Source organism: Rousettus aegyptiacus, unplaced genomic scaffold (assembly GCF_014176215.1).
Source record: "Rousettus aegyptiacus isolate mRouAeg1 unplaced genomic scaffold, mRouAeg1.p scaffold_m13_p_8, whole genome shotgun sequence".
Lineage (NCBI taxonomy): Eukaryota > Metazoa > Chordata > Mammalia > Chiroptera > Pteropodidae > Rousettus > Rousettus aegyptiacus.
The window spans coordinates 21,185,208-21,207,237 of record NW_023416311.1 but is presented as its reverse complement, the minus strand read 5'-3'; the positions used below and the strand labels follow the sequence as shown (position 1 = coordinate 21,207,237).

The window sequence follows — 22,030 nt, the reverse complement described above, 5'->3', positions numbered from 1 at the left end:
GGAATTTATTTTAATTAATTATTTAAAAATTGAAAGTTATAAGGATAACTCAGTAAATGAGAGTGTGACATTATAAGGAATTTATTTTAATTAATTATTTAAAAATTGAAAGTTATAAGCGTCAAATTCTTACCATCCTTACTCAACTTAACAGTTGAGGGCAAATGGCTGTGTATTCACAAGTCTTCTAGGCTCCAAATGAGAAAAGTTAAAAGGCCATGGGTGTATATGTAATAAGAACAAAAAGTGGCTGCACGTTTTTATCTCAAGTTAGATATCAGAAGCCTGGAGCAGATATACAAGGTAGGCTCTCGCATGTGGTGTATCATGTGTCTTGAAGACCTCAAGCAACTGGATTTTAGTTACTAATAAGCTATTTCCCTAGTTTTAGAGACACTGAGCTCTCTGAAATTAAGACTGTGTTAAATTACTGTTAAAATCAATGATTAGCAGAGGCCAGTCTTTCTATGACCAGTAGTACACACTATCTCTAAAAAGCACATCAACACGAGAGCCCATCTATTATACATCGAGAGGAGGAAACAGATACAGTACCTGAGGTTTTTCTTTAAGAAAGTCAGGTAGCTGAAATTCTCCCTTATACACCTGGAAAAACAAAGCCAACTATGAGTTTAAGGAAACAGGTACTGTCATCATCACTTCAGAATGCTTGCAATACCTGATAGTGGATGGGTTCACTGATTCATTCTTGGCGAGTTTTAGAATGGGAAGCCTGTCAGTTCAAGAGTAGCCAGAGCTGAAGGACTAAATAAAATTCCCATTCACTCTAATCCCACCTGCTCCACACTTGCCCGGGTGTTTCTGAACATGGGCTGGCTGGGAGAGGGCTCAGAACACACAAAGAAGAAACAGCATTTTGACATTCCAAGTTCCAATCATTTTAGCTGTGAGAGAAAGCAAGCCCTGGGCCATCTCTCTCAAGAAACCAACACAGAACTCCCACAATTTAGGAACAGGTTCCTCCTGATTCCCTTTTGAAATCTCCAACCTCAGAACCCTGGATTTAACCCAATTTTTCTTAATGTACCGAATATTCCCATAATAATTTGAATATCAGAAGATTCTTAAAATGATATTTTAATTTCATAAAATCTTAAAATTTTACTCTTTTCTATACATAGAAATTAGGAATTTTAAATGCTAATACCATTTATAATAACATAAACTCATCGAATATTTAAGAATAAACCTAATGAAAGATGTGTAAGGCAGAAAACTAGAAAACATTATTGAGAGAAATTAAAGACCAAATAGATAGAGAGACATACTACTTTCAGGGATTGGAATATTCAATACAGTAAAGATGTCCGTTCTCCTCAAAGGATTTCCCATTAAAATTCTAGCATGCTTTTTGCGGGGAGGGGAAGTAGTAATTTCAAGCTGATTGTAAAAGTTATATGGAAATGTATAAGACCAAAAATAATTAAGGTAATCTTAAAAAGAAGAACAAAGTGGGAGGGGTTTATTCTACCAGATATTAAGAGTTATTAGTGGGGTTTGGTGCCTCCTATGATCTGAAAGCAGCGGGGGCCACTGGATTTTAACCCCCTTTAGGTTTTTCCTTGCCAACCCTGTGGAGAGACTTCTTAACCACCACAAACAAGTAAAGATATGATGTGAGGCAAATGGACATAACTCCTTTAGAACAAAGGAAATTAACTTTTGATACCCATGTACTGGTTTAGGACTTGGAAGCCCATGGATTTGACAAAGCACAAGCGGAAACAACTGTATCAGCATTAACCACTTTATCAAATGTCAGCTTGGATACTACCTATAAGGAGATAGATGGTTACTCAAGCTCAATAGGAAATAACAGTATAACAGCTAATGGTTCATCCGGACTCCATCAGGAAAGACATGGGCATCCTAGAGAAAAGTGAATTTACAAATCTGAGAGCAGAGAATGAAAAAATGAAAACCGAATTAGAATAAGTTAAGCAACAACTGATAAGTGAAGCCATTCGAATCAGAGCAGATAAACTGGACATCAACTTAGAAAAGAGCAGAGAAACAGATATGATAAAGAAAAGAAACTTATGGCAGCAACCACAGAATTTACCAAAAAGGATACTAAAACCAAAATTATTATTTCAGAGACCAATAATAAAATTGATGCTGAAATTGCTTCTTTAAAAACACTAATGGAATATAACAAGCTTGAGACAATTTGTTATCTTGCAGCCTCAATGTTTACTTGAGTGGTAACAGCACTGGGATTTTATGGAATCTGGAAGTTGCAGTGAAGCAACTATATTATGCTCCTATTGGTGCTACTATTGACTTCTTAGAACACTGCTCCAGGCTAAATCTATTTGAAAACTGAAAGTTGCCTCAAAACTTAATACAACAAGATTATTCCAAGTACATATGGACTAAAAATAAGTGTTTTAGAATGAGATACATTTTGTCTTATGATGTCTTTATTTTATTATGTTGAAAAGCTGCTATTCAAAACCTGATTAATTGGAGATAAAAGGTCCTTTTGCCTTTATCCTTTTGATAGTTCATAGAAACTGAACCGGAATTTTCTTGTGCTTGCTTGAACAACTCTAAATCATATAGATATTTTGTATTGTATTTGAGTTTCCTGATAACTATTGCACAATTACCTTTTCATATAAAATAAAATGTAACAAAGTTGTTTGAATTTAAAAGTGAGTTACCAAGCTGCAGCTCCTAAGGGACCCCATTTTGAAAAACTGCAGTCTAAATTGCAATTGGATTTGCTGGAGAATATAGAATAAGTAGAAGTCTGTAGAAATAAATAACTAGAGGATTTTGGAGATATGGTGGAGTGAGACATGTCCCTAGGTCTCTCCATTTGAAACAAAAATAAGCTGAATATCTAAAACTCAACAAAGAACACCCAAACTGCACACCAGCATGTCTGAGCGTGGGATCTGTGCATAAGAGCTACCACAGGTCAGAACCCCTGGTGTTGGGAGGTGGACTAGGAGAAACAAAGAAGCTGCCTCTCTGAGACGGAGTTCCCTGTAGGAGGAAGAGGAAGGAAGAAGGTGCGACGAGTTCCATGAACAGCCCTGCCTGGGAGTGCTGTGAGTTCCACACCGGTGGCGGCAGGGCCCAATCTTCAGGGCAGAAAGCAAAAAAGCAATATCACAGAGAAACGACAGTTATTTTTTACTGCCCAGAATTGTAAAACCAAGGATAAGCTGCCAACCTCCACCCACAACCAAGAGGACTCACCCCTATACCCTCTGAAACTGAACACTGCAGAGCCCCAGGGAAATCTGAGCAAATGCTACTGAAACTGTTGCTAACACTGACAGGGACTGAAACAGAGGGTAACAAGCATGATTAAACATCTATCAGAAAACAAAAGGTATTTTTAAGGCTTTATATAAAGCAGGGATCCAAGAGGATTAGATGCCACCTACTGGAAGCCAAAAGAAAAGCGCCTTCTTTGCGGCAAGCAAAAGAGAGACCTTTATATAATAAATCTTTCGGGAAAAAAAAGCAGAATACATTTCCATTAACACCAAGGCAAAGAAATAGTCCATTAAACACCATGAACAACCAAGGTGATGAGGCATTTCAGAAATAAAGAGAAAAATCCCCAGAAAATAAGCTTATACACATAGAAATATGCAACTTAAATGACAGAGAATTTAGGATGGTACTACTGAAAAAACTCAGTGAATTCTGAAATGAGTCATATCAACAATTTCAGGAATTGAAAAAACATCTAGATGAGCAGAGAAAGGACCTTGAACCTTCAAAAAGAACAGAATAGATCTTCTGGAGATAAAAATCACATGTAAGACTTGAAAAATGAAATAGCAAGCTTAGGACATAGAGTTGATCAAATGGAGGAAAGGATCAGTGATATTGAAGACAGAAATCTAGAAATAAATCAGAAGGAGGAAGAAAGAAACTGAAGAATGAAAAAGAAATACAAAAACTAGCTGATACCATCAGGAGAGGAAACAAGAATAATGGGCATTGTCGAAGGCGAAGAAAAGGAGTAGGGACTAGAAAGCATTTTCAGACAAATAGTGGATGAGAATTTCCTAAATCTAAGGAATGAGCTAGAGCTTAGAATTCGGGAATTCAACAGAACACCCAATTATCTCAACCCAAAAAGGCATTCACCAAGACACGTTGTATTAAAATGGTCAAAGATCAATGACAAAGACAGAATTCTCAGGGCAGCCAGAGAGAAGAAAATAGTAACTTAAATAGGAAAAACCATTAGAGTATCCTCAGACTTCTCAGGGCAAACCTTACAATTCGGAAAGAAATGGAATCAAATATTTAAATTATTAAGTGAAAGAAACTACCAGCCTAGAATGATGCATCTAGCTAAGCTCTCCTTTACATATAAAGAACTTAAGACCTTTCCAGACATACAAAAAATGAAGGAATTCTCCACTACGAGGCCTGCACTACAGGAAATACTGAAAGGGGTCAGCTCACCTAAAACAAAATGACAAAAAAAAAAAAAAAAAAACCAACATAATTAGGAATGAGGTGACCATCAGGCAAATAGAAGCAGAGAAGTGCAACCTTTACTAAGAACAGGGCATTATAAGTTTAAACAATAAGAAGAGAATTGCTATAGCAAGATAGTAATAAATGTCAGCATACATAGGGACAAATCGAGACAACAATGAGAGAAAAGGGAAAGATTCAAAGATCCAAATTTGCAAAGGGGAATGGAAATGAGGCATGCACAGAAGAAAATGGACAACTGTATATATTTAACTATCCTTTACATGTTCGTAATAGTAACCACACACCAAAGATTCAGAACTGAAGTATATAACATAAAACAAGAAGAACCAGAGGCAAAACCCACAAAAGCCACCAAAATAAAGGTTACAGAAACAGAAACACAAGGACAAGGAAGCAATGGAAACACTGAGCAACCAGAAAGCAAAAGATAAAAAGGCTATAAGAAGATCTCATATTCAATAATCACCCTAAATTTAAATGGATTGAACTCACAAATAAAAAGGTGCAGAGCTGCAGATTGGATCAAAAAACAAAACCCAACCATATGCTGCCTCAAGGAGACATATCTCAAAGATAACTATAGACTCAAAGTGAAAGGGTGGAAAATGAGATTTCAAGTAAACCGCATTCAGAGAAAAGTGGGAGTAGTGGTGCTAATATCAGACAAAATAGACTTCAAAATAAAAAAGGTAAAGAAAGATACTGACAGACACTTCATAATGATAAAGGGAGTCATGCACCAAGAAGACATAACACTTATTAATATCTCTGCTCCCAATCAGGGAGCCTCAAAATATGTTAAGGAATTACTAACAGAACTAAAGGGAGAAACAAATCAAAACAATACTGTAGCAGGGGACCTAAATACCCCATTGTTGAATATGGACAGATGATCCAAACAGAAAATCAATAAGGAAATAACATCCTTAGATGACACATTAGACCAACTGGACATAATTGACATTTACAGAGCCTCCCATCCCAAAACAGCTGCTTATACATTCTTCTCTAGTGCACTTGGAACACTCTCAAGGATTGACCACATACTGGGACAAAGAGATAGACTCAACAAATATAAGAGGGTTGAAATCATACCAAACACATTCTCTGATCATACTTTGAAACTAGAGATCAACTGCAGAAAGAAATCAGGAAGAACCACAAATAGATGGAGATTAACTAACATGCTAGTGAAGAATGACTGGGTCATTGAGGAAATAAAAAGAGACATCAAGAAATACATAGAAACGATTGATAATGACAGTACAACATATCAAAGCTTATGAGACATGGCAAAAGTGGTCATAAGAGGAAAGTTCATATCATTACAGGTCTATCTCCAAAAAACAGGAACAAGCCGAAATAAACAACCTAATGCTTCATCTTAAAAAAACAAGAAAAAGAAGAACAAATGAAGCCTAAAGTAGGCAGAAGGAAAGAAATATTCAAAAGTAGAGCAGAAATAAATGAAATTGAAAACAAACAAAAAAAACATAGAAAAAAATAAATGCAACAAAGAGCTAGTTCTTTGAGAAGGTTAATAAAATTGACAAATGCCTGTCTAGACTCACTGAAGAAAAAAGAGAAAAGACAAATAAACAAAATGAGAGATGAAAAAAGGAAAAGTGATTGACATCGTAGTAATACAAAGGATCATGCAAGAATGCTATGAAAAAGTATATAACGCCAAATTTAATAACCTAGAAGAAATGGATTAGTACTTAAAAAAATACAATCTTCTTAAACTGAATGAAGAAGAACTGGAAAATGTAAATAGACTGATCAGCAGTATGGAAATTGAAACAATCATCAAAAATCCTACCAAAAAGTAAAAGTCCAGGAACAGATGGCTTCACCAGTGAATTCTACTAAACATTCAAAAAAGGTTTAATACCTATTCTCCTCAAACTCTTCCAAAAAATCGAAGAGGAGGCAATACTTCCCAATTCATTTTATAAGGCCAATGCCTGATACCAAAACCTGGTAAAGATAATACAAAAAAAGAAAACTACAGACCAATATCTCTCAAAAATCCTAAATAAGGTATTAGCAAACTGAATACAGCATTATATTAAAAAGATTATACAACACAATAAAGTGGGCTTCATCTCAGAAGCACAGAGATGGTTCAACATATGCAAATCGATTAATGTGATACAGCACATAAATAAAGTAAAAAATAGGAATCATATGATCATAAGACGCCTTCGACAAAATACAGCTTCCATTTTTTAACAAAATACTTAACAAAATCAGTATAGAAGGAAAGTATCTTAATGTAATAAAGGTCATCTACAACAAATCCTCAGCCAACATTATATGTAATGGTGAAAAACTAAAAATATTCCCTCTAAGATTAGGAACAAGGCAAAGCTGTCCACTATCACCACTGTTATTCAATATAACATTGAAGGTCCTAGCAAGTGCAATCAGACAAGAGAAATATATAATAAGCATCCAAATAGGAAACAAATAAATCAAAATGTCACTATATGCGGATGACATAATCCTCTATATAGAAAACCCTAAAGACTCCACAAGAACATTACTAGAAATAATAAGCAAATACAGTAAAGTTTCTGGATACAAAATCAACATTCAAAAATCCATAGCATTCCTATACTCTAATAATGAAGTGTCAGAAAAAGAAGTAGGAAAAATAATTCCTTTTGCAACTGCAACAAAAGAATACAATACCTAGGAATAAATCTAACAAAACATGTGAAGGACCTATATAATGAAAACTGTAAGGCCCTATTAAAAGAAATCGAAGAAGACACAAAGAAATGGAAAGATATTCTGTGTTCTTAGACTGGAAGAATAAACATAGTTAAAATGACCATATTACCTAAGGCATACAGGTTTAATGCAATCCCTTCCAAAATCCCATTGGCATTTTTTAAAGAAATAGAACAAAAAATCATCAGATTTGTATGGAAGCGCAAAAGACCTCAAATTTCCAAAGCCATTCTGAGAAAAAAGAACAAGACTGGAGGCATCACTCTGCCTGACTTCAAATTATACTACAAAGTGACAGTAATCAAAACAACATGGTATTGGCAGCAAAACAAATGGACCAGTGGAACAGAATTGAGAGGCCAGAAGTAAACCCATATTTATATGGACAAATAATTTTCAACAAAAAAGCCAAAACTGGACACTGGAGAAAAGAAGGCCTTTTCAATAAACGGTGCTGGGAAAACTGGAAAGCCACTTGCAAAAGAATGAAACTAACTAGACTGTTGTTTATCACCACACACCAAAATTAACTCAAAATGGATGAAGGACCTGAATATAAGATCCAAAACAATAAAACGCATAGAAGAAAACATAGGAACTAAACTCAAGAACCTTGGACTTAAAGAGGATTTTATGAATTTGATCTCAAAGGCAAGGAGAATAAAAGAAAAATAAATGAATGAGACTATATCAAATTAAAAAGCTTCTGCTCAGCAAAATAAATCATCAACAAGGTAAAGAGAGAACCATCTGAATGGGAAAATATATTTGCGAGCAACACCTCCGATAAGAGCCTAATATCTAAAATATACAGAGAACTAGTACAACTCAATAACAACAAAAAAACAAATGACCCAATCAAAAAGTGGGCAGAGGACCTGAACAGACACTTCTCCCTAGAGGACATACAAATGGCCAACAAATATTTGAAAGGATGCTCTACATTGCTAGCTATTAGAGAAATGCAAATCAAAGCCACAATGAGATACCACCTCACACCTGTTAGAATGGCTATAACCAACAGGACAAGTAATAACAAATGTTGGTGAGAATGTGGAGAAAAAGGAACCCTTATACACTGCTGGTGGGACTGCAAATTGGTACAGCTACTACGGAAAACAGTATAGAGGTTCCTCAAAAAACTAAGAATTGATCTACCATATGATCCAGCAATCCCTCTACTTATCCCAAAGATGTGAAAACCCATATCCAAAAATATATTTGCACACTGATGTTCATAGCAGCATTATTCACAGTGGCCAGGATAATGGAAGCAACCGAACTGTCCTATGATGGATGATTGGATGAAGAAGCTGTGATATATATATACAATGGAATATAGCTCAGCCATAAGAAGAGTTTCATGAAGTACTACCACTTGAAACAACATGGATGGACCTCAAGATAATCATGCTAAGCGAAATAAGCCAGACAGAAAAACTTGAAAATCACATGATATCACTTATATGTGGGATATAAACCTAAAAACAACAAATGAACAGGACAAACAAACAGACTCAAGGACATGGACTACAGACTAGTGATTACCAGAAGTAGGTGGTGGAGGAGGAAGGTGGAGGTAGACGGAGTAAAGGGGGTCAAATAGAGGAGGCTAGGGAAAGGACGAAGTGGGTAAAAGGAATCAAATATATGGTAGCTGGAGGAAACTGGATTTTGGGTGGTAAACATACAATAGAATAAACAGATGTCAAATTATAAAGTACACCTAAAAATTATTTAATTGTATTAACCAATGTTACCCCAATAAACTTAATTAAAAAAATAAAGACAAAAAAATTTTAAAAATTAAAGTGAGTTACCATACCACTGTAGACTTTTGTGTTTTTTTGTAACAAACAATAAAAACAATAAATTTTAAATTAAAAAAGACATTATTATAGTTATAGTTAAGCTATATTATACAGCTACATATGTAAAAAATACAGCTATAATTAGGACAGTAAGGTTCTGTCACAAGGATAGACAAATATATTAATGAAACAGAATGAAGAGTGCAGACTCGTATACAGATGCTTGGTTTAAGACAAAGGTGGTACTGTAGGGTAATGCAATCAGGCTGAACAAATAAATGTGGCTTATGTATATATGATATAGTACATGGCAATAAAAAAATTACTACTCTGTCAAAAAACATAGATAAATCCCAGCACATAATGATGAGGGGGAGAAAAAGCCAGGTCCCACAAAATAATATAGTACACATATCCATTTAAAACTTTAAAGCTCATAAATAGGCAAAACAACTTTATGATGTTAGAAATCAGGTTACTGTTTACTCTGGGGAACAGAAAGGTGGTAGTGATAGGGAGGGGGGATAAAGAAGATTTCTGGGGTCCCAGTAATTTTCTATTTTGACATGGGTAAAGATTATGAAGGTGTGTTCATTTTGTGATCATTTATTGGGCTGTGATTTATGTAATTTGCTGTATATGCTATATACTTCAAAAACAAAATTGAATAAACAAATTAAGCCAGTACCTAAATGCTAAATATTTACTATGTGTGCGCGTGCGCGCACGCACACACACACACACACACACACACTTCGTACAGTACAGATGTTTGTTTCAACACTGTTTGTAACAGCCAAAATATTAGAAACTATTCATGTCAAAAGTGAAGGTTTCCATTAGTAAAATCTGATAACTGTGGACTTAAACTACATAAGAAACTATGGATTGTTTTGGGGAAGAGAGTCATTTATAGGCCCTCGGAACACAAAGAAATTTTCTAAAGGTGAGTCCTAACGCCTACAAATCTAAAGGATTTTTACTTGGTTATAAGACAACTGATCCACTTCTAAAAGTAGCAGCAATCCCTCTGAGATTCAGAGAATGAATGCATTCTTTTCCCTTCTCTTTCTGTGCAATTTCTAAAACCTGGTGTATTCTTGGGATCCCTACTACAGTCCTAAGGAAGCTTAAAGAAGAGATATTAGACTTATGGATAAGGCATTTCTTCGGAGATGCATCATACGGAAGCTGAGGTGGATGTATTGGCTCATGCTGTGAAATTTCCTAAAATCTCTCAAAGGTTCACAAACTCCAAACAAGTATCATCTGGCCTTGACATGCCCTTTACCTCTTGCTGAGCAGTCCCAAGCCCAGCAGTAGTGGCAGCCAGCCTCAATTCACAGCTCAGCCTCTATCATGTACCTCCAAGCCCAGCACAAGTGGCATCCATCTGCAGATCACTTTGTAGCTCATAACAAGCAGCCCTGGGCTTGGTACAGATAGCAACTGACTTTGGGGTGCACTGAAGCACCTTCCAAGAGCCCCTAGAACCAGCACACCTGGTAGCAAGCTTCAGACCACACCAGAGCACCATCCAACCACTTCCACAAATGACAAACCCAAAGGACAGACTCAGCAGGCACCAGAGCCCTGCTAAAGAGAATCCTGCTCCATTTGGTGAGCCCCTGCACAACAGCACCTCCACTGTAGTCACAGCCAGTCCTCACAACCAATCAGCCTAAGGGTCAGTCTTTCCCACTGATACACCAACAGCAATAAAGGCAAGATACAACTGAAGGGCACACACAACCCATGCAAGGGACACACTTGGACATACCCAGCTCAGGTGACCAGGAAGATTGCTCCATTGGTTCCCACAGAAAATCTACTATATAAGGGTACTCTACCAAAACCAATATGTAGAAACCAACAGGGAGGTAGCCAAAATGGGGAGACAAAGAAACATGTCCCAAATGAAAGAACAGAACAAGGGTCCAGAAAAATAATTCAACAAAATAGAGACCAGCAGTCTACCAGATGCATAGTTCAAAACACTGGTTATAAGAATGCTCAATGATGTCGGTGAGAACTTCAACAAAGATAGAAAATATAAAAATGTAGATATACAATGTAAAAAAGACCAGTCAGAAATGAAGAATACCATAACTACAATGAAGAATACATTAGAGAGAATCAACAGCAGATTAGATGAAGCAGAGATTCAAATCAGCAATTTGGAAGATTAAGGTAGCAGAAATACCCAATCAGAACACCAACAAGAAAAAAGAATCCAAAAAAATGAGAATAGTTTAAGGGGCCTCTGAGTCAGCATCAAGTGTATGCACATTTGCATTACAAGGAAACCAGAAAAAGAAGAGAGAGAGCAAGGAATTGAAAACCTATTTGAAAAAATAATGATGGAAAACTCCCCAACCTGGAAAAGGAAATAGACATACAATTCCAGGAAGCGCAGAGAATCCCAAACAAGATGAACCCAAAGGGGCCCATACCAACACACATCATAATTAAAATCCCAAAGGTTAAATACAAAGAGAAAATCTTAAAAGCAGCAATAGAAAAGCAGTTATTTATCTTCAAGGGAGCTCCCATAAGACTGACCTCAACAGAAACTTTGCAAGCCAGAAGGGACTGGCATGAAATATTCAAAGTGATGAAAAGCAAGGACTTACAACCAAGAATACTCTACCCAAAAAAGCTATCATTTAGAATTGACGGCAAAATAAAGAGCTTCCCAGACAAAAAAAAAGCTAAAGGGGTTCACCATTACCAAAGCAGTATTGCAAGAAATATTAGAGGAACTTCTTTAAGAAGGAGAAGAAAAAAAAAAAAAAAGATTGAAAATATGAATAATTTAGTGGCAATAACTACATACCTATCAATAATTACTTGAAATGTAAATGAATTAAATAAAGAACAGGGTGACTGAATGGATAAAAAGATAACAACCATACATGTACTACCTACAAGAGACCCATTTCAGATCAGACAATAAGAGATTGAAAGTAAAGGGGAAAAAAAGATATTTCGTGAAAATAGAAAAGCAAGCTAGCAAACGAGCTAGGGTAGACTTTAAAATAAACACTATAACAAGAGACAAAGAAGGACCAGTAATTCCACTTCTGAGTACTTATCTGAAGAAAGCCAAAAGACTAATTCAAAAAAACACATGCATCGATATGTTTATTGCAGCATTATTTACAATAGCCAATATATGGAAGCAACCTGAGTGCTCATCAATAGATGAACGGATAAAGAAGTGGTACATATATACAGTGGCATATTACTCAGCCATAAATCTTGCCATCTGTAATAACATGAATAAACCCAGAGGGTATTATGCTAAGTAAAATAAGTCAGACAGAGAAAGATAAATACCATATGGTTTTACTTATATGTAGAATCTAAAAAACAAAATAAACAATCATAACAGAAACCAGCTCATAGATACAGAGATTTTGATGGTTTCCAGATGGGAGTGGGGCTGAGTGAAAAGGGTGAAGGGATTAAGAAGTACAAATTTGTAGTTATGCAATAGTCCTGGGAATATAAATTGTGGCATAGGGAACATAGTCAAATACTGTAATAACTACGCACAGTCTCAGATGGGTGCTAGATCACCCATAAGTTATATAAACATCAAATCACCATGTTGTACTAAATAATATTGAAACTAATATAATATTGTATATCAACTGCAATTGAAAATTTAAAAATTTTTTTAAAAAAAGGGATCACAGAGGAAGTCAAAATGGCATAGATGATAGAGGCTTTGTTCATCTGCTCTTATGACCACATCAAAGTTGTGACAGAAACACAGAACAAATAGCAAGCAAAGTTGCCTGGGGTCTAGATGAACAATCCCTAAAACTAGGGAGAGAACTAAAAAATCAACCTGCAGTGGAAAGAAGTAGGATGCAGCGAGAGAACAGAATAGAGATCCAGAAATAATGGAGTCAAGCAATCTAACAGATGCAGAGTTCAAAACACTGGTTATAAAGATGCTCAGTGAACTTGGGGTAATGTAGATGAACTCAGTGAGAACTTTAACAAAGAGATAAAAAACATAAAAATGGAAATAGAAATTATAAAAGGGAACCAGTCAGAAATGAAGAACACGTTATCTGAGATGAACAGTGTATTAAAGGAAATCAACAGAGTGGTTAAAAAAGAGGATCAAACCACTGAAAAAGAGGATAAGGAAGCCAAAGACATTTAATCAGAACAGCAAGGAAAAAGAAGCAAAGACTCTAATAATAATTAAAGGAGTTTTGGGACAAAATTAAGTATAAAAACATCTGTGTAATAGGGGTACTAGGAGAAGGAGAGGAAGAACAAGAAGTTGGAGAGCTATTTGAAGAAATAATGATAGAAAATTTCCTTACCCTTGTGAAGGAAATAGACATAAAACTCCAGGATGCTCAGAGAGTCCCAAGAAAGAGGAACCCAAAGAGGCCCACACCAAGACACATCATAATTAAAATACCAAAGATTAAATACAAAGAGAGAATCTCAAAAGCAGCAAGAAAAAAGCAGTTAGTTACCTACAAGGGAACACCCATAAGACTAGCAGTTGATTTCTCAAAAGAAACTTTGCAGAACAGAGGGCTTGGCACAAAATACTCAATGTAATGAAATCCTAGGATCTACAACCATGAATACTTTACCCAGAAAAGCTGTCATCTAGAGTTGAAGGACAGATAAAGCACTTCCCAGACAAAAATAAGCTAAAGGAGTTCATCAACACCAAACCACTATTACAGAAAATGTTTGAGTGACTTCTTTAAAAAGAAAAAAAATATGTATCAAAAGCATGAATAAAAATGGTAATAACTACATATCTATCAACAAGTACCTCAAATGGAAAAGAATTAAGCGCTCCAAGCAAAGGATAGAGTAGCTGAATGGTTAAGAAAACAAGATCCCTATATGTGCTGCCTATGAGAAACTCACTTCAGATTAAAGACACACACAGACTGAAAGGAAGGGGATGGTAAAAGATATTGCCTTGATAGACCTAGAGGGTATTGTGCTAAATGAAGTAAGTCAGAGAAAGAAATACCACGTTATTTCTTGTACATGCAGATTCTAAAGAACAAAATAAACAACAATAACAACAAAAATGGAAACAAACTCATAGATACAGGGAATATTTTGAGGACTACTAGACAGGAGGGAAGTTGAGAGGATGGTGAAATCAGGCAAAGAAATTAAGAAATACAAATAGATAGTTACAAAATAGTCATGGAGATATAAACTGCCGCATAAGGAAAATAGTGAACAATGTTGTAATAAATATATAAGGGGGATGTGGGGGAAGAGGGATTTAGTGGGTGACCACTTGAGCTCTAATCACTATGCTGTTCAATTGAAACTAATATATTATTGTATACCAATCATTATTGGAAAAAAAAACTTATTCACTTGTAAAATGTAAATATGAGCAACTAATTGTCTATTATAGTTCAATAAAGCTGGGATGGGGGTGGGAAAGTATCACAAATAAAAAGAAAAAAAGAAAACAAAAACCAAAAAAAAATTAAAAAGAAAAAAAGGAATCATGTATAAAATAGAACCAAGTAATTAGAAACTGACCCACTAAGCCCAATATCACTTCACCTCTTACCACAGCCTCACCTATGTTCCTACAGTAACAATTTTACAATCAAGATGTAACAGAAGTCTTGAAGTAGCGAAAATGGATGTCATTAACATGACTTGCAGACTCCATAGGTCCTCCATAGAGTTTCTGTAGGTTCCTCCATAGTCCCTTTTCCTTTACACATTGTTTTAACCAACATCAACCTATAACAATTAGATATATCAGACAGGAAGACAAAGGGCAAGTACTGATAACTGAGAAGTGATAAATGAAACAATGGAAGACCTAGATGAGTTCTTTAAGAAAGGAATCAACAGTTTTATATCCTGTATAAAGAAAGAGGTATTTTTTTTTTATAATATATATAATAGTTAATTTTCTTCTCATGAGATAAAATTTTAAATTATGATCAGTAATTTATTTAAGAAGGTATGGAAGTATGTGATCAAATGCAGAAGGAATTCTATACTAAATTAAGATTTGTTCCTTACTGGGACAAATCCATCCAGAAACTTGACTCTAGGATGAATGCTTTCCCAAGGGTTTCAGATAGTCAAGCTTTTATAAAAGAAATTGTCAGAAAAGTTATGAGGCCAAAACCTGAACTTAGCTTGATCTTATTGAGAATACTAAACTTTTTCCAAATGATTTTCATGCTAAAAGTGTTTTTGGTCACATTCTGAGACACACGTGGTAGGCAGTTTCTGAGATTGGGCCCTCATGATCCCTGCCTCTGGTATTCATAACTTTGTGTAATCCCTTTCCTTTAACTGTGAGCTGGATATAGTGACTCGCTTCTAACAATAAGAATGTGGCAAAAATGATAGGGTATTACTTCTGAGATTAGGTCTCAAAAAGTCTGTATATTCTGTCTGAGGGACTCTCTCTTTGCTTAGTCACTCTGAGGGAAGCCAGCTGCATATCGTGAACTACCTTGTAGAAAGGCCCACACCACAAAGAACTATCTCCAGCCAATGGCCAGCAAGGATGTGAGGCCTGCCAACAATCAGAGGAGTGAGTTTGGAAAGGGATCCTCTCCCAATTGAGCATTCAGATAACTGCAGCCCTGGCTGACAGTTTGACTGTAACCTCATGAAAGACCTTGACCAGAGACTTCTAGGTAAACTGCTTTTGGATTCTTATCCACAGAAACTGTGAGATAATATATTTGTTGTTTTAACCTGCCAACTACCCTAAATTTTAGGGAAATTTGTTATGGCTCAGTAGATAACTAATTCAGATTTTAGTGTCATAAGTGGAGTTCTATTGTAACAAATACCTACGATGTGGTGGATATTTTAGAACTGGGCAGTAGAAAGTAGCTGGAAAGAATTTAAGGAGAGTACTGGTAATACCTAAATTGCCATGAATTAACAGTTAGTAGATTCTAGACTTTAAGAAGGCTGTATTTGAAGGTTTCAAGGAACCTTGAAACATCTGATTAGAAATGAGTCAGAAAATTTAGCAACCCTGTTACTTGCAGTTATATGGAGAGTAGGAAATGAATCAAATGAACTAGATGGTCCAACTAAGGAGATTTCCAAACAAAGTGCTGAAAGTGTCACTCGGTTTCTTCCTGATGATTATACTAAAATGTAAAAGGAGAGAGAAATTAAGGGAAGGACTGTTTGTTTTTTCTTTAAAAAAGGAATAAACGAAATAGAGTCTAGAAAAGCAATACAAAAGATTAATGAAACCAAGAGCTCTTTTTTTTTTGAAAGAATAAATAAAACTGCTAAACCCTTAACCAAATTCATCAAGACAAAAGAGAGGACCCAAATAAATGAAATCAGAAATGAAAGAGAAGTAACAATGGACTCCACAGAAATACAAAGAATCATAAGAAAATACTATGAGCAATTATATGCCAACAAATTGGACAATCTGGAAGAAATAGATACATTGCTAGAAACATACAATCTCCCAAGACAGAGAGACTGAAGAAACAGAAAATCTGAACCTATTGATTGCTACTAACGAAATTGAATCAGTAATCAAAACACTTTCAACAAACAAAAGTCCTGGACCAGATGGCTTCACAGGTGAATTTTACCAAATATTCAAAAAAAAAATTAACACCAATCCTCAAACTATTCCAAAAAATTCAAGAAGAGGAAAAGCTCCCTAATTTTTTTATGAGGCACCAGAACCCTAATTCCAAAACAAGCCAAAGACATTACAGAAATGAAAACTATAAGCTGATATCCTTTATGAACATTGATGTGAAAATACTCAAAAAAATATTAGCAAACCAAATTCAGCAACACATTAAAAAAAGTATACACCATGATCAAGTTAGATTTATACCTGGGATGCAAGGTTGATGCAATAACTATAAATCAACTAATGTGATACACCACATTAATGAAAAGATAAAAATCATAGATCATATCAGATGCAAAAAAAGTGTTTGATGAAATCCAGCATCCGTTTATGATAAAAACTCTCAGCAAAGTGAGAATAGAGAGAACATACTTCAACATAATAAGGGCCATACATGACAAACCTACAGCTAGCATCATACTCAATGGGGAAGGTTAAAAGTATTTTCCTTAAGATCAGGAAAAAGACAAGAATGCCTACTTTCACCACTTCTGTTCAACACTGTATTGGAAGTCCCAGCTATAGCAATCAGACAAGAAAGAAATAAAAGGTATCAAAATTGGAAAGGAGAAGTAAAGCTGTCATTATTTGCAGATGACATAATACTATATAGAGAGAACCCTAAAGATTCCACCAAAGAACTGTTAGAACTGATAAATGAATTCAATCAACTAAAAGGATGCAGATACTTGACTGAAGTAAACTGCATTTTTATACACCAGTGATGAACTTTCAGAAAGAGAAATTAAGAAAACAATCCCACTTACAACTGCATCGAAAACAATAAAATACTTAGGAATCAAATTAACCAAGGAGGTAAAAGACCTGTTCTCAGAAAATTATAAGTTATTGAAAAAAGAAATTGAACAAGACACAAATGAATGGAAGCATATACTGTGCTCATGGTTAGGAAGACTTGAAATCATTAACATGGCCATACTACCCAAAGGAATCTATAGATTCAATATAATCCCTACCAAAATACCAATAGAATTTTTTTAGAGAACTAGAAGAAATAATCCTGAAATTTATATGGAAACATAAAAGACCCCAAATAGAAAGAACAAATTTGGAGGTATCACAATACCTGACATCAAACTATGCTACAAGGCTACAGCAATCAAAACAGCAAGGTACTGGCATAAAAACAGATACATTGATCAATGGAACACTGAATAGAGAGCCCAGAAATAAATCCATGTCTCCACACTCATTTACTATATTATAAAGGAGGCAAGAATATACAATAGGGTAAAAAGACAGTCTCTTCAATAAATGGTGCTGGGAAAACTGGACAGATACATGCAAAAAAATGAAACTGGACAACCTTCTTACACCATATACAGGAATAGACTTAAATGTAAGTCCTGAAACCATAAAACTTCTAGAAGAAAAAGTAGGCAGTAAATTCTCTGATATTGCCACTAGTAATTTCTTTTTGGATGTATTTCTTTGGGCAAGGGAAACAAAAGAAAAAATAGACAAAAGGGACTACATCAAACTAAAAAGGTTTTGTATAGCAAAGGAAACCACCAAAAGAACAAAAAGATAACCTATGGAATATTCATTTATGATACATCTGATAATGGATTAATATCCCAAAATATATAAAGAACTCATACAACTCAACAAAAACAAACAATACAATTAAAAAATGGGTAGAAGACCTGAACAGATATTTCTCCAAAGAGGAAATACAGATGGCCAATAGACATAAGAAAAGATGCTCAAGGTCACTAATCATCAGAGAAATGCAAATTAAAACAATAATGAGATATCTCCTCTCATCTGTCAGAATGGCTATCATCAATAAATCAACAAACAACAAGTGCCGGCATGGATCTAGAGAAAAGGGAACCTTCGTGCACTGTTGGTGGGACTGCAAACTGGTACAGCCACTATAGAAAACAGTCTGGAGGTTACTCAAAAAATTAAAAATGAATCTACTTTTTGATCCAGGAACTGTATTTCTGGGTATTTATCCAAAGAAAACCAAAACAATAATTTATAAAGATCTATGCATCCCTATGTTCATGGCAGTGCTATTCACAAAATCCAAGATGTGGAAGCAACCTAAACATTCATGAACAGATCATTGATGAAGAAGTTATGGTTCATATGTACAAAGGAATATTTCTCAGCCAGAAAAAATGAAATCTTACCATTAGCAATGACATGGATGGACCTAGAGGTTATTATGCTGAGTGAAATAAGTCAGACAGAAAAAGATGAATACTGTATAACTTCATTTATATGTGGAATATAAGGAACAAAGAGAACAAACTAATTAAAAGCAGACTCACAAATATAGAGGACAATCTGGTGATGGCCAGAGAGGAGGGGACTTGGGGACTGGGAGAAAGGGATAAAGGGTTAAAAAAGTACAAATATTGGTTGACAGACTATCACAGGAATGTAGTTAGCAATAATGTGATGGCTCTGTGTACAGCCAGAGGGGTGATAGCGTAATCAGGGGGATTGTTTCATAAACTATACAAATGTCTCACCAAGGTACTATATACTTGAAACTAATAATAAAATAAAATAAAAGGCTAAAAAAAAAAAAAAGCCAGGAGTTGATGGTTTTCAAATCGAATCTGAAAATTCTTAGCCTTGCCATCTTCAATGCTGGCTGTGTAGCAATGTCACATTTCTTTCACTGATTCTGCTTTCAATGTCAAATCATCTTCTCTGCTTTACTCAGACAATACCAGATAATCTCATTTTAAATTCCTTAATCACATCTTCAAAGTCCCTTTGCCATGTAAAGTAACATATTCACAGATTCCAGTGTTTAGGTCATGGATATCTTTAGGGGGCTATGTGTACCACATGTAAGCAATAGATAACTAATGTATTATACTTAGTATTTTACAGTTTATAAATGGGAACACAGGAATGAACGCAAGTGCTATAACAATGACAATTGTATAGCTCTTACACACAAACCAAAAGCTATATAATTGTCTTAAATTTTAAAACAGTGGGTTACATAAGAGAATGCTCTTACTCTTAGAGATGTGTGCTGAAGAAGCATATAATTTATACTTTGAATTATTTACAACTTTCAAATAACTCAACAGCAGTAGAGCAAAAAAAAAATGCATGTGTGTATAAATGTACATACGAGGGAGAAAGATGAGAAGATGAAGCAAATATGACAAAATTTAATAAATGAATCAGGTTAACGGTATATAGGTGTTCTTCAAATTTTTCTCTAAGTACGAAAAGTTGGGAAAAAATCGGGAGATCAAAAAATTTTCAACAAAATAAATATATTAACCTTACAAAGCTCACTGGGGTAGACAGTAAGAAATACATGATTTGTAAATGGGCTAAAACTGAGGATTAAACTCAGGGGTTGGCAACCTACTCTGTACAAAGCTAGAGAGCAAATATTTTAGGCTTTGTGGGCCATAGCTGCTCATTGAGCCCAGTGAAATTGAATTTGTCCTTTCCAACAACTTTACCAACAACTCAACTCTGCTGCTGTAGTATGAAAGCAGACATAGCCAATATGTAAATAAATTAAGAATATTATGTTCCAATAAAACTTTATTTATAAAAACAGGTGGTAGGCCATATTTGGTCTGCACACTGTGGCAATCTTTGATTTAACTCAAAACATTCTTTCAAAATATGAGAATCTTAATCTCTAGAAACATGTACCAATGATCATATCACATGTTATACATTGTATTAGGAAAACACATACACACACACACACACACACACACACAATACACATATTCCAAAGGTTAAAAGATTAGTCTCACAAACCTTGGTTGTGAATTCAAATTTCACTGTAAACTCAAGTCTAACTTATCCCTCCTCCTTTTTTCTGTAAATTGACTGCAAACTCTATGACATAACCTTTCCCTTCTCTCATCTTTCTTTCCCCCTCCTTTGCCCTCCCCCTTCCATCCCTCTTCCCTTTCCAATTGTACTCAAGTGTACAGAAATAGATTAATCATAATCCTTGGTTCATGACGAACTTTCATTATTGGTACATGCTTGGCCTCCTGTTATTTATTTTGTAACGTAATTCATTATTTTTAACAACATATTAATCATTCCCCCTTAAGAAATTATGACTTGAAAGTTCCACATGCAGAGAAAACACAACTCCAGCCAGATGTGATAATACAAGAAAAAAATCTAAATTTTAAAATTTATATCTTTAATCTCATTGGGCTCTTATGGTCCACTAGAGACTCATTATCTCTAAAGCACAAATATGAAACAGCTTATAACATGTATGTTTACATATTCTCATTTGTCTTAAAATATTTTAGAAGCTTTACAAGTCTCAGACTGGGTTCCTGGAGAGTTCAATACTCTTGTGCTGTCTAGAAAAAATGGGATAAACATTTTATTTCCCATGTTAAGAAGAAAAATATATTAATCATGATATCCTACTCCAACAATATTTAAGAAAAATGCTTCAGTGTGTTAATTTTAACAGTAAGGCATATATGTATGAATAAGGTGGATAGGAAAGTTCCTTAACATAATAAAGGGCACATATGATAAACCCTAAACCAACATTATACTTAATGGTGAAAAACTAAAAACCACTCCAAGATCAGGAACAAAGCAAAGCTGTCCACTGTTGCCACTGTTAGTCAATATAAATTGGAGGTCCTAGCAAGTGCAATCAGACAAGAGAAACATATAAGGCATCCAAATAGGAAGCAAAGAAGTCAAACTGTCACAATTTGTGGATGACATGATTCTCTATAGAGAAAATCCTAAAGACTCCACAAGAACACTACTAGAAATAATAAGCAAATACAGTAAAGTTTCTGGATACAAACATCAATGTTCAAAAATCCATAGCGTTCCTATACTCTGACAATGAAGTGTCAGCAAAAGAAGTGGAAAAAGGAATTCCTTTTACAACTGCAACAAAAGAATAAAACACCTAGGAATAAATCTAATGAAACATGTCAAGGACCTATATAAGAAAAACTACAAGACTCTATTAAAAGAAATTGAAGAAGATACAAAGAAATGGAAAGATATTCTATGTTAATGGATTGGAAGAATCAATATAGTTAAAATGACTATATTACCTAAAGCATTATACAGATTTAATGCAATCCCCATTGAAATCCCATCGGCACTTTTTAAAGAAACAGTACAAAAAGTCATTAGATTTATATGGAAGTACAAAAGACCCTGAATTGCCAAAGTCACCCTGAGAAAAAAGAATGAGGCTGGAGGCATCATTCTATCTGACTTCAAATTATACTACAAAGTGACAGTAATCAAACAGCATGGTATTGGCAAAAAAGGAGACACATGGACCAAT

At 35.0% G+C, this 22,030-nt stretch overlaps 1 protein-coding gene and 1 pseudogene across 3 annotated transcripts in view; one reads left to right on the top strand and one right to left on the bottom strand.

Moving 5' to 3' along the window:
* Positions 1–22,030, bottom strand: part of TPST1 (tyrosylprotein sulfotransferase 1) — a 107,457-nt gene that overhangs the window by 6,442 nt on the left and 78,985 nt on the right. For 2 of the 3 annotated variants that reach the window (XM_016138530.2, XM_016138528.2), the window contains exon 4: positions 556–606. The exons of the other annotated variant lie outside the window; for it this stretch is intronic. In XM_016138530.2, the coding sequence (XP_015994016.2) occupies positions 556–606 (51 nt within the window). The remainder of the gene's footprint in view (positions 1–555; positions 607–22,030) is intronic. 3 annotated transcript variants of the gene reach the window in all.
* Positions 1,649–2,267, top strand: LOC107507439 (annotated as a pseudogene).